The 14,108-nt window shown below is 34.2% G+C and overlaps 1 protein-coding gene across 1 annotated transcript in view; it reads right to left on the bottom strand.

Annotated features, from left to right (window-relative positions):
* Positions 1-487: 487 nt before the first annotated feature.
* Zmym6 (zinc finger MYM-type containing 6) overlaps positions 488-14,108 on the bottom strand; it is a 35,826-nt gene continuing 22,205 nt past the window's right edge. Inside the window, 2 exon segments of the mRNA XM_047521771.1 lie at positions 488-3,106; positions 5,529-5,682. Of these exon segments, the coding sequence (XP_047377727.1) occupies positions 1,275-3,106; positions 5,529-5,682 (1,986 nt within the window). The 3' untranslated portion in view covers positions 488-1,274.

Below are 14,108 nucleotides of genomic sequence, written 5' to 3'. Positions count from 1 at the left end.
GGCTGCAGCCAGACCCCACGGCCTGCGTCTGCCCCACGGGGGAAGCCTTGTCGTGCTCACGAGTGGCCAACAGGCTGGCAGAAAGTCATTTGTAAATAAGTGAACTAAACAGTCGTTGCTAATACATCAATAGCCAATAATTATTTTAAAAAGTTTTTCTTTGCCCTACCTTCTCTCAGCTGAAATTAAATGTGAAAGGTGTTTGAAAAATCAGAGACTTGTCATGGGAAGAGAGGTTTTCATTGAACAAAGTGCTGCAGGTTAGACACTCCTGGCCCATCTGCTCTTACCTGGACATCTGTGTAGAGCTGGTTGGGCAGTGTGGGCCAAATTCCGCAGGCTGTTTGGTTTCTTCACTCTCCACCAAGCAAGATAATGCTTGTTTACATTTTTTAATGATAAAGTGCAAGAAACTTTCATGACACATGAAAATTATATGAACTTCACATCTCAGTGTTCATAAACAGTTTTATTGAAATACTCATTTGTGTGTTGTCTATGGCTGCTTTTACACTGCAACTGTGTAGTAGTGGCCACAGTATGGCTGCAAAGCCTAAAATGTTTACTATCTGGTCCTTTATGAAAAAAGTTTGCCTGGCCAGAGAAGAGCCTCAAACTCCCCTTTGTCCTATCCTATTTCCTGTTAACCACTGCTTAAAATCTTGTTTTCCACCTACCTACAATTTGCTGGGGGCAGCTGGCTGGCTGAAGACTGAAATCTCCCAAGTTCCAACTGTCAACATCCACACTGTGCTATCACATTAAAAACTGGGCCTTTCAGCCCAGTTTTCAGCAGTGCACTCCTTGTAGTCCCAGCAGCTCAGAAGCTGAGGCAGGAGGATGGCAGATTCAAAGCCAGCCTCAGCTGAAGTGAGGGTCCGTCTCAGAAAACAAAAAATAAAAAGGACTCGGAAGGAGGTTTAGTGATTGAGCGCCTCAGTTCAGTCCCCAGGAACAAAATAACCCAAACAAAAAATAAACTGGGTCTTTCCTTACCTGCAATCTTGGTCACTAACCCAAAGTTTATCAACCCATATTAGGTAAATTATCTACCTTGGATTATTGAAATTATACATAATTATGCACAAATGCATCATTATTAAATCCCTCCACAAAAAGAGGAAAATTATTAAAACAATCACTGAAAACACAAATTCACATTAGGAAATTATATTTTAGGATACTTACACAAAATTTAACACAAAATTATATTTTAGGATACTTATACAAAATTTAACACAAAATTACTTTGATGATAAGCAATATGCACGTTGCTATTCTTTCTCCTTTACTAATTTTTCTATCCTTGGAATTAATGATGTAACTGCAAGTCTCAGGGCAGGGCCAGAAACCAACAGATTTCTCTGTCTCGATGCAGTCAAAGCTGAAAAGGTAGCATCACATAAATAAACAGTTGAAAAAGGCAGTAAAAATTTCATTGCCTTTTCATGGAGTTCTGGGTAACTTGTCTTTGCGTTTATCCAAAACTGAGTTACACACGTTGATTTAAATACTGACTGTAATCCTAAATCTGAAGATAACTGTTTCAGTTTTGCTTCTTCAAAATTAGTGAGATTATTATTTTGGTGATTCACAAAAGGATTAATTATCCACAAATTTCCTGGACGCAAGTCATCTTCTGGTGGGTAACAGTCATGGAACATCTGAGAAAGTCCTTCCAGGTGCTCAAAAATAATACTTGTGATGTTTCTCACATTTAAGTCTGTTGAGTTTGAGAATTCAGAAAATGAAGGCAACATGTCATAATCATTCTCTTGTATGCGCTTCAACCACATTTTTAACTTTTTCTTACATATATCCATTTTATTATACAAATTGAAGAAAGTAGTCATGGTTCCTTGGAGACTTGAATTTAATTCATTTATAAGAGAAAATATATCTGCTAAATAGGCTAGCTTTGCAACCCATTCCTCATCATGAAAATACTTGGCCAAATTTGAATGCTTCTGATTTAAAAATATTTCAATTTCATGTCGTAATTCAAATAACCTTGTTAAAATTCTCCCTTTTGATATCCAACGTACTTCAACGTGAAGTGGTAAATTAACATGTTCAGACCCCGTCTCTTCACACAAAATTGTTAACATTCGTGAATTTGATGCATTATTCTTTACAAAACTTAAAATTTGTGCTGACTGCAAAAGAACTTCATGTAAACATGGAGACAATTTTTCAGCTGCTAAGTGTTCACGGTGAATAAAACAATGTGTAAATGCCACTGTACTCACAGCAACTTCTTGAATTTTTGCCCTTAAATCAGAACACCTGTCAGTCATACTTGCCGCCCCATCAATACAGAGACCAACACAATGTTTCCAATTCAAAGATTTACTCTCAATATATTTATTTATCAGTTCAAATATTTCAAAACCAGTGATTTGAGAAGGCATTTCAATGCAAAATAATAATTCTTCTTTTATATCACTACACTCATAATCAATGAAACGAATATAGCAGAAGAGAAGGGTGGTATTTGAGATTTCTGATGACTCATCTATCTGAAGGGCAAACCATGTTGACTCCCTGACCTTTTGGATCAGCTGATCTTCAATGTCTGCAGATAGTTCATCAATCCTGTATCCAATTATATTATTAGAAAGAGGGATGGTTTTCATTTTGTCTCCAGCACTTGAACCCAAAACTTCTGAACACATTTCTACTAAATATGGTTTAATTAATTCTTCAGCAATGGAGAATGGCTTCTTGCTGGCAGCAATTTGGAAAGCAATTAAATAAGAAGCTTTCACAAGTGATTTTTCAACTAGTAAACACTTTTTTAAAGAACTGTTTTGACATTCCATTTCAAGAGATTTTTGTACAAAGAAATCTACTGGCTTGTTTTCTAATTCTGAGTGTTTTGTCTTCAAATGATGAGAAAGATTTGCTGGCTTCATACTTTCACTGGGTAAGATCTCTCCGCAAATGACACACTGTGGCCTTGGAGGACTCTCTTTTGATCCAGGACAGATAGCAAAACCAACTTTTAAATATTCCACATCATAAGTCTGGAAAAAACCTATTCTTTTTTTCTTTGCAGGTGGAGAATCAAGTTCTGCATCACTTTTCTCATTAGGCACAGGTAAATCTGAAGGAAATATTTGAATCACTGTTACATTCAAGTACAAATAAGCATTGCATTGTTCTTTATATTTTAAAATTTATTTATTGTTACTATATATATTTATGAAAAGAATACACTGATTAAAGTTTTAAAACAAACTATAATACCTTCATGATGCCATTAAAAACTCAATTTCTCCTTTGTCCAAAGCTTGGTCACTTGATTATAATAAAATTCTAGGTATAGAACATGTGTAATTAATCTCAAGTATCTGATAAATTACTGGAATTTGTTCTGAAGATCATAGAACACATCAAATTAAGAATAAATTATTTTATTTTCAAAGCGTTCAGGGAAAAAAAGAAATGTTGGAAAAAGGAAGTATTTGGTGAACAAGGGTATGCTGATATTAATGATACTGTTTTTCAACCTGTCTTAATTTTGATATTTTTCAAAATTAAAGTTGAAGAAAAGAAAGAAAGCTAGTTATTTAGTGGGAATGTAATACCCAGTGCCAGAGAGGGTGAAGAGAAATGAATCCTAGCCAACACTGATGCTTAGAACATAAATTATAACTTTTCAGGAGGCAATTTAGCAACAGGTTTCAAAAGCCTTAAAAACAGACCATAACCTTTGAATCAGTAATCCTGCTTCTTAGAATCTGTCCTAAAGACATAACTAGACAAGTGGACAAAGATCCATTAACACAGCTTAACTTGACATTGTTTATAAATATTAAATCTAGGAGCTGGGGGTGTAGCTCAGTGGTAGAGCACTTGCCTAGCATATGTAAGGTGCTAGGTTCAATGCCCCGTACTGGGGAGGGAGGGAAGGAGAGGGGGAGGGAGGGAAGGAAAGAATTAAAGGAAAACTGAATGTCTAGTCGTAGGGGGTTAATTATGTTATATACACTGAAATCTATGTATGTTAAAAATCCCAACATATATTTAAATTTATGCTGACATGGAATATTTTCAATGAAATGTCAAATGACAAAAGCCCTTTATGAAAAGCCCTAATCGTTAAGAGAGTTTACAACAGTATATAGAAAATGATCTAATATTTAATTTAGAAATTTAAAAAAATGTGTAAGCACACATCTACCAATACCTACATATGCCCACAGAGCCTTTACTATCCTCCATATGTGATCATATATCTAATATAAACTCATGTACAGTGTATCATTTTAACAGGAATATAAAATAATCAAATCTCCTGAGGAAGAAAAACAGCAATCTCTCTCTCTCTCTCTCTCTTTTTTTTTTTAAAGGCAAGGTCTAGCTAAATTGCTAATGGCCCCTAACTTATGATTCTGCTGCTTCATCCTCCTGAGGTGCTAGGATTACAGAAGTGTACTATGCCCATATACAGACTAAGCTTTTAAAATACAGATATGCCCACATATAGACTAAGCTTTTTAAATACAGATAACTATGTAAGATAAAATCTTTATTAAAAATATAATCAAACTGGACATGGTATGCACAGCTAACAGCTCTTAAGGAGGCTGAGGTAAGAGGATAATAAATTTGACACCAGACTGGGCAATTTAGCAAGCTGTAAGCAACCTAGCAAAACTGTTTCAAAATAAAAAATAAAAAGGGCTGGGCAATGTGGCTCAATGGTTAAGCACCCTTGGGCTCAACACCTGGTATAGCTAGATACAGATAGATAGATAGAGGGCTAAGGATTTAGCTCAATGGAAGAGCATTTGCCTAACATACCCTACGTTTAATTCCAATATCATTAAAAATAATTTAAAAAATGCTTTGGGCAAAGCATTAATTACTAAAGTAATTATAAATACAAGTATAATGGGATTGAAAGTAATTAACATGGACTGGAACAATACTTTACAGTTTTTTCAAGTATGAATTCCAACAATTTTCTTGATCACCAATATCTTAGACATACTAGTTATGATTTTAGTAACTAACAACTGAATTCAGTGTTTAAAAAAAAAAGAAAAAAGAACTAAGGTTAAATCAGTAATACGTATTTTTCTTGGTACCGGGGACCGTACTCAGGGGCACTTAACCATTGAACCACATCTCCAGCCCTTTTTACATTTTTATTTTGAGATAGGATCTTGTTAAGTTGCTTAAGTCATAAGTTGCTGAGGCTGGCCTTGAACTTGCGATCCTCCTGCCTCAGTCGCATGAGGTACTGGGATTACAGGCATGTGCCAAAATGCCCAGCTAAATCAGTAATACATTTAATCAAATTTTTATCTTAGTAATTAAAATAGCTGTCTGCACAATATACACAATATATACATGTAGGAGATGTCTATGTACTATTCATATACATGTGTGCATATGGCTTTAAAGTAGGTGATCTAGAAATTAATGAATGTTTTTGACAACTAAGAAATTATCAATTCTTTCCTTCCTTTCTTATAAAAACCAGCAAACACACTTGGGAAAAGCACAAAGACACGTACCTGTCTGACATTCCTTCTGTTGTGTATGTGGTTTGCAAGAGGTGGCCTTGGTCTGTGTGACAGGCTTGCACAATATAGCTTTGTTCTTTAAAAGTTTGGGAGACTGAGAAGACTGGGAAGATAGAAGTTTCATGGCATCTGATTGTGCACCTTCCTAGTTAAAAACAAGAAAAATTTTAGTACCTTATCACTGACTCTAATCACTATCATTTAAAGGGGATATCTGAAAAACAGTTGCAAAAAAGAAGGTATTTTGGGAAACATTAATTCCTAATTCTCCTAATTGGGATCAGTTCCATTTACTGACTTTTTTTTTTTTTTTTTGGGTGCTGGGGATCAAACCCAGGGCCTTGTGCTTACAAAGCAAGCACTCTACCAACCGAGCTATCTCCCCAGCCCCCATTTACTGACTTTTTAAAAGATATTCTGAGGGCTGGAAGGGCAGCTCCGAAGGAGAGCCCTTACCTAGCATGTGTGAGGCCCTGAGTTTGATCCAAGCACTACAAAAAATAAATAATAATTCTGCCTGTAGTATGATCCAAGTAATGAAAACAATTTTACTGATTAGGACAATTGGCTTCTCAGAAAAATTAGATCCAACCTCAGAACACATGGGGAAAAAATATTCTTTACTGATTAAAGACCAACATAAAAAAAAAAAAAAAACTTGAAAATCACTGAAGAACTTTCAAATGATCAAAGCACAGAGAAAATATTCTTAAACACAAAAGAAATAATAAAGTAAGAAAGATTGTTACATTTGACTACCTGGAAATTTTAAAACTTCTGTAAACAAACATCTTTATAAAATAAAGTTAAGGACAAACAACAGAGTGGGAGATTTAAATGTTTATTCATTCAGTAAATATTTACTGAATGTTTACCAGAGCGAGGAACTGTTCTAAGCTCTGGGGATAGACCTGAAAACAAACGGAGTCCTGTTCTTATGAGCCTTACATTCTACAGGGAGACAGAAAACAAACAGGTAGAACAAACATATAATGTATAATTCCAGGTAGTGACGACAGCAGTAAAGAAAAATAAAGCCAGGTAAGGGAATGGAGAGTGACAGAGTGGAGGAAAGATACTTCTGGAGAAAACATCTGAGCAAAGATCCTCTGAATTATTCAAAAGAGTAATGAGCCAAGCAAAAGTCTGAGGAGTTCAGAGGGGCAGTAGGTGCAAAAACCCTGAAGATGGAAAGGGTCTGACATGGTTTTGGTTTAGGAGTATCAACAAGGAGGCTGAAATAGTAAAGCAGGGGGAGAATGGTGGCAAAGTGGCAGAAGTTAATCTATGTAAGACCAGAAGGTCCTAGTTAAAACAACAGCAACAACAACAAAATAGGGACCATATTTTAAATATGATGGAATGCCACTGAAGGGTATAGTTAAATTCACTTATTTAAAATTAGTAATGTGTTTGGCATGGTAGTACACGCCTGTAATCCCAGATACTTGGGAGGCTGTGATGGGAGGATTGCAAGTTAAAGGCCAGTCTCAGCAAATTAGTGAGACCCTGTCTCGAAACAACAACAACAACAAAAAAAAAACCCAGACAGATATTCAACAGTAAAGCACCCCTGGGTTCAATCCCCAGTACCAAATAAATAAATAATGAATGTACTCAGTAGAAAATTAAAAAGGTATAAAAGTGTACACATTAATGCCATCTATCTAGACTCAAATTTGCATACAATCGCTATTATCAGTTTCTTCTAGAGATGGTCTATGTCATTAAATAATTGTTTCTGACTACAAAAGGTAGCGCATTAGCAAGATTCAGCACTTTGTTCTTGTCACTCAGCAACCTCTCTTAGAGGTATATCTACATAATTTTGCATAAAGCTGTCTAGAACAGCTTACATAGTTGGCCATTACAGAATGTACCACAATTTGAAGAGTCCTTGCTGACGACCATTTAGGAAGTTATAAATCTTGTGCCCCAGTGACTATCTTATACATAAACTGGTTCTGCATGTTAGTATTTCTACAGAATAAAGTCTAAAGTTATTGGGTACTAAATTCATGATTTTAATTCTGATGGTACTGCCAAATTGCACTTCATAGAAGTTGTACCATATTATGTGGCCATTAGCAATATATGAAAGCCTGTTTCCCAACATCCTACTCAACAGAGTATTATCATACTTTTTGCTATTTCTCATAAGTGAAAAATTATCTTACTTTAGTGTGATCAGGCATTTTTTCATGTGTGAGCATTACTTACATTTCTTTTTCTGTGAATTGTCTATCAAACCTTTGCCTTGTTTTCCTTTATTTAAAAAAATCCTATGTAAATGCAATATAAAATTTAAAGATTCAAACAGTAAACAATGGCAAAATAATTTCCCTCTTAAAATCCTCTCCCATTCACTTCTCTTCGGAGAAAATCACCATTACTTATTTCCTAGTTATTAGTGGCCTTCGGGATATGCTGTACATGCATACAAGCATGCACACAGGGTTTAAAGCACAAATGGGCGCATGCTTACACAGTTATGTTTTCTTTTTCACTCTAAATTTCAGATTGATCTATGCCTATACATATAGAGCTGTTGTATTCTTTTCATCAGCATAATACTCTGCTGTAGGGCTATGCTATGCTGAGTTTAACTACAACCCCAAGGCTACTGTGTGTGTTTGTGCAGGGGGCTCCACTTGTAAACAGGTGTGGGACTGGAAAGGGGTGAATTTCAGACTGCCCAGATAGGGCTATTTCTTTTCTAATTCACATAATAATTCAAGAGTGAACTCACCATAACCACAGACACTGATGAAACAATTAGGTTGCTTTCAAGCTTTTGTTACTGTGAAAAATGCTGCAGTTTATATCCTAGTACATAAATAATTTCATAAATGTTAAAAATGTATTTGAAGGATATATTCCTAAAAACGGAATTTCTAGGTAAATGATATTTACATTTAAAATTAAGGTCTCTATTAAATGGCTTTGTAGCAGCTTTACCCATTTACTCTCCTATTGGCAATGTGTAAGAATGACCTAACAATGTTATTCATCATTTCTATCTTTGCCAATCAGATTAAACTGCAATCCTAACAGTATTTCTCTAATTTTTAAATTGAATATCTCTGCCGATGTTAAAGAACTATTTTTATATTCAGTTCTGTAAATTGATGGATCATATTTTTGCCTATTTTCTACTGGATATTGGGTCTTTTTATTGATTCACAAAATCTCTTTAGTTTCTTAAACTAGTTTTTTGTGACAAGAGTGGCAACCTTTGCATTTTGTCATTTGTCTTTTGACTTTGAAATATAGTTGAATTTCCTGTGGCTTCTTTTATGGAAAGTAGAAATACTTTCCCCATTTTGGCATTATTAAATTTTTCTCCTATTTATTTCTTAGTACCTTCATTATTTCTTACATTTAAATCTTTTAAATCTGAACTGCATTTTGATCTAAACTGTGAGGCAGAAAACCAACTACATTTCTTCTACATGTTTACTCAGCTTTCATATCATTATTGAATAATCAATATTTCTCCTACTAATCTGAAATGCCACTTTTATTATTACTAAATTCATATGTACACACAGGTCTATTTCTGGATATCCTTTTTGTTGAGATGTCTACTCATGTACCCATGTCTTAACTATGTGTGTAGCTTTAAGATATCTGTAGTTTTCCAATAATTTTAGTATGTGGGAAGTAGCTCCATCCCTTCTTTATTCCTCTTTTTCAGAATTTCAATGAAGGCTTGTTTTAGAAAGATCATTTTGGCAACTATACGGAGAAAGCACTGCAGAGGGCAAGAATGGATACAGGAAGACGGGCAGGAGGTCACTGCAATAATCCAGAAGAAAGGCAACGGTTCGGTTCTCAGGCTACGGATGTAGCACAGGGGTGATAAGAAGGAGTAACAGTGGAGAGAAGTCTAGAGAGAATACAATGATTCTATTTTAGACATATTTGAGATGGTTATTCTAAATAGTTAAGTCTAAATGTCAAGTAGGCAGCTGGATACACAAATCTTGACTCAAAGGTCAGAACAAGAGGAATGAATCTGAAAATCAGTCCCACCATCTACATGGTGCTTAAAACCACCTAATGACAGACTAGGATAGTGTGAAGTTTCATGCTACACAGAATGGTGTACCTATAAAACTTATGAATTACTTATTTCTGGACTTTTCCATTAATATTTTCAGACCATGGTTGGCCATGGGTGACAGAAACCAATCTAGAAATCAATTAGAAAAAGATAATTCAACACAAAAATAGGAGAGATTAAAAACAGGAAATTCCAAGAAAATACAAATGACCAAAAAACAAAAATATAAGCAAACCTACTAGCAATCAGACATATAAAATAAGAAATCAATAAAATCATCAAACAGATTGGCAAAAGAAAAAAAAAGTTTATGACATTAAATAATGGTGAGTGGGAAAAAAGGAACACTTTCATACCACTGGTAGGACTGTATATTAGCACAACCACTATGAAAATCAGTATGGAGCTTTCTCAAAAGACTAGGAATGGAATCACCATATGACCTGCTGCTATACCACTCCTCAGTATTTATCCCAAAGACTTGAAGTCATACCACAGCAATACATGCATACTCATGTTTATAGCAGCACAATTCGCAATGGCCAAATGATTCATAAATGGGTGAACAGATAAAGAATATGTCATATATATACACAATTGAGTTTTATTTAGTCATAAAGAAGAATATAGTTACATCATTTGCAGGAAAATGGTTGGAACTTCAGAGAATCATGTTAAGTGAAATAAGGCAAACTCAAAGTCAAGAGTCATGTTTATCTCTCTTATGTGAAACATAGAGAGAAAAAAAGAAAATGGTAGGGGGATTTCATTGAAATAGTATAGAGACCAGCAGAATAAAGGAAGGGGACCAGAAGAAGGGAAAATGGGAGAAAAGTGGGAGTTACTGCAAAATGAAATTGACAAAATTGCATTGTTACACTGTGTGCGTGCAGAAATACATAACAACCAATCTTACTACTGTGTATAATTATAATGCACTATTTTTTTTGTGATATTAAAAATTGAACAGGGATACTTTACCACTAAGCTACATCCCCAGATCTTTTCATTTTTTATTTTGAGACAGGGTCTTGTTAAGTTGCTAAAGTTGGACTTGAACATAACCCTCCTGCCTCAGTCTCCTAAATCTCTGGGATTACAAGTATACACCACTGGACTCAGCCAATTAAATTGTTTTTAAATAAATAAAAAGAAATGATAGTGAGGCTGTGAAAAATGGGTACAAGAATTAGCTATTAGTGGGAATAAAAACTGTGACAGTCACTGTAGGGATACTTAAAAACTAGAAATCCAAATACTTTTTCACTCAACTATTCTGTTCTTCCATTTCTACACTAGAGAAATACCTGTATATACATGCACAAGAAGACGTATACAAGGACATTCATTTTAGCAGATTTTTAACAGTAAAAAGCTGGAAACAATCTAATGTTTACCAGTAAGGCAGTGGATAATTAAATATGGTACCTACAGAAAATACAATACATAGAGTAATCAACAGAAATGTACAAAATGTATTAAGTATCAACATGGATAAATCTTTCTAAAAATAATGTTAAATGTTTTCATACTGTATATCCAAAGATTACAAAATATTCTGAAAGGACACACAAAACTCATGATAGTTGTTTTTGGAGATGTGAAAAGGAAACTAGTGGTAGTAAATAATTTATAAAAAGAAAAAGGAAAAAAAAAGGCAAGAGGGGAAAAACTATAGGCAAATAATGGCTAATTCTGGGTGACAGGAATAAAGTAGAATGGGAGTTGGCAAACTATAGACTTTGGACAAAGTTCAATCTTCCACCTGTTTTGTAAATAAATACTACTGGAACACAGCCATGCTCACTAATTTATCTATTGTCTGGGTTCACTTCTGTGCTACAATGGCAGAAATGGCAAGTTCTAGTTTTAATAGAGACCAACTGACCTGCAAAGTCTAAAATATTTACTACCTAGATTTTTAAAGTTTCCTGACTTTTTTAGATTTTCTTTGTGCTTTTCATAATTTTTTGCCATTCCACCAAGTTTAAGAACATTTAAATAACTTAAGGGAGATTCATACTGACATTCTTGGAGAAACAACGACAAAATGATTCTAACACCATTAGGGACTTAGTTCACATCATAACAGCACATTATTTATTGTTAGCTTTTTATAGACTAAACTGAAAAATGTTAATCAGAGACACTTGGGTAACACAATTTAAATGACTGGTGAATTATAGAATTCTTCACATGGGGAAAACATATATAGGGCAGACACATTAAATATGAGGTATACAGATCCTGAATAACCTGAATAACTCAAAACTAGCATAATTCAAGACTAGCTGTCCCATTTAGACGAAGTGGCAGAGGGATGCATTCTCAGACTACATATATCTACAACCAATATAGAACACTTTTATAAATATGTTAATAATGCTTGTCAGTATATAATGTTAATACTTTAATTATATAATTGTATAGTTAATAACCATTATTAATGGTATAACAGTGATTTATTAATCATGTAATTTTAAAATAATTTAATGTACAACACATAATATACAAATAAATTTGTTAATGACATTTCATTAACTAAAATGGTATATTGCCTGAAAATAATTAAGTAGAAATTATCATCTTCCAACAATATAAATAACAGGAGAGTTAAGAGATACTAAATTAAGACAAGCTATCTCTCTATATTACAGTGAAAGCTGGTCTGATTTCCTGCAAGACTTTTACTAAAGAATGAATCTAATGTGGTTTGAGTTTTTCCTCTTTTCTTCCACTGAGGATTTGACAGGCAGATTCATTTTCAATTATTTTTCCATGCTACCTAGAACAGCAATTCATATTTGAATCATCTTCAAAAATAAGTAATTTCTGCTAAAATATGGCTAAAAGTCTAAGACAATGGCTTTACTGCTGTTAGTTTTAAAGAAGACCAGGTTAATTGTTGTGGTCCTCTTCCTGCTGCCTTTGTTTTTCTAATTCTAGTTCAAGCAAATTTTCATTTTTTAAATAAATTTTCCATGTTCATTATATATATAAAATGTATAGTAATACATACAAATATAATCTCTATATCCATATTGAGAGAAAGAAAAACAGAACTAAGAATAGTTGTGAAATTTGCTTCTTCCAAGCAAATTTTTAATGGCCCCTTCATCTACTATGCAAATCTCCCTTCTTTACCACTTTCAAAGAATCCTTATGAACAGGTTACCATATGTTGTCTTGAAGGTTCTGATAGCTTTAGAAGAGTAGATCCAGTCTTCCTGCTCAATTTTATATTCTTAAAATCTCAATGGGGCCAGGTGTGTTAGCCCATGCTATAATCCCAGGGGCTCAGGAGGTTGAGGCAGAAGGATCTTGAGTTCAAAGACAGTCTCAGCAACTTAGTGAGGCCTAAGCAACTCAGTGAGACCCTATTTCTAAATAAGATATTTAAAAGGGCTGGGAATGTGGCTTAGCAGTTAAGAGCTCCTTGGTTCAATCCCCAGTACCAAACAAACAGACATAAAACCTCAATGAACTTTAAAATTAGAAATGCAGTGACTTACAGTGTAACATTTGTTTCACTATCATTTCCTTTCAAGTCATTTTCATATTGCCAGGATTTTTTCCAATTATTTCATTATCCTTGCCTGGCTACAATTTTTGTGAGCTAAGGCAGTGCACCTGTTTTAAGGCTGCTTTGGGTTTCTTAACCATCACCTCTACCACTATGTAGGGTAGGTACACTTGGCTAAATTAACAGCATGGGGTATCATCTTCATAGACTTTCATCACATCTAACTTCTGTTCCAAAGTTACTGAATTTTGGGGCATACTTTTTAGCACTAGTTCCACAATTTAACACTTGAATGACACCATCATATAAAATTTTTCATTATATGAAGAGCAAATGTTAAGGGACTGGGGCTGTAGCTCAGTGGTAGAGTGCTTGCCTCACACATATGAGGCACTGGGTTCAAATCTTAGAACCACATAAAAATAAACACATAAAAAAGATATTTAAAAAAAAGAGCAAATGTTAAGATAGCAGCACAGCAGTCACCAAAAACATTAACCCAAGAACTGGCACAGTAACATGTGATCCTGATAAAGGATGAAGGAAATATTATTCTCCTACTAAAGTAAAGTGATGCTGACACAGAGCAACAATAGCATAGTCCGTAATCCTTTCAACCCTACCAGATTTGAAATTATGCATTTCCTGAATTCTAAAAAATTTGGGGGGGAGTTTCACAATATTTCAAATTTGAGACATAAAATGAGAGTTTACATATACTTTCACCTTGTATCATTTTCTCACAAAATTTACTTACAGTGACACTACACTGAACTTTCAAAAAAAGTCTAAAAAAGAAATATTTCAAAGTAGTAAGAGAGAAAAAATAAGCAACCAGATGAAATAGCAATCATTTTTAAAAAATAAAGTGAACATGAATAAACAGTAAAATAAATCAGGAATATATTCTTATTAATGATCTAGAGACAAACTATAACATTCAAGACAAAAAGTTAGTGCATATTAAAAAATATATTTTTAG

The sequence above is a fragment of the Sciurus carolinensis genome, chromosome 1 (genome assembly GCF_902686445.1).
Source record: "Sciurus carolinensis chromosome 1, mSciCar1.2, whole genome shotgun sequence".
NCBI classification, from domain to species: Eukaryota; Metazoa; Chordata; class Mammalia; order Rodentia; family Sciuridae; genus Sciurus; species Sciurus carolinensis.
The sequence above is the reverse complement of the archived record's forward strand: the minus strand, read 5'-3'. Positions and strand labels throughout refer to the sequence as shown.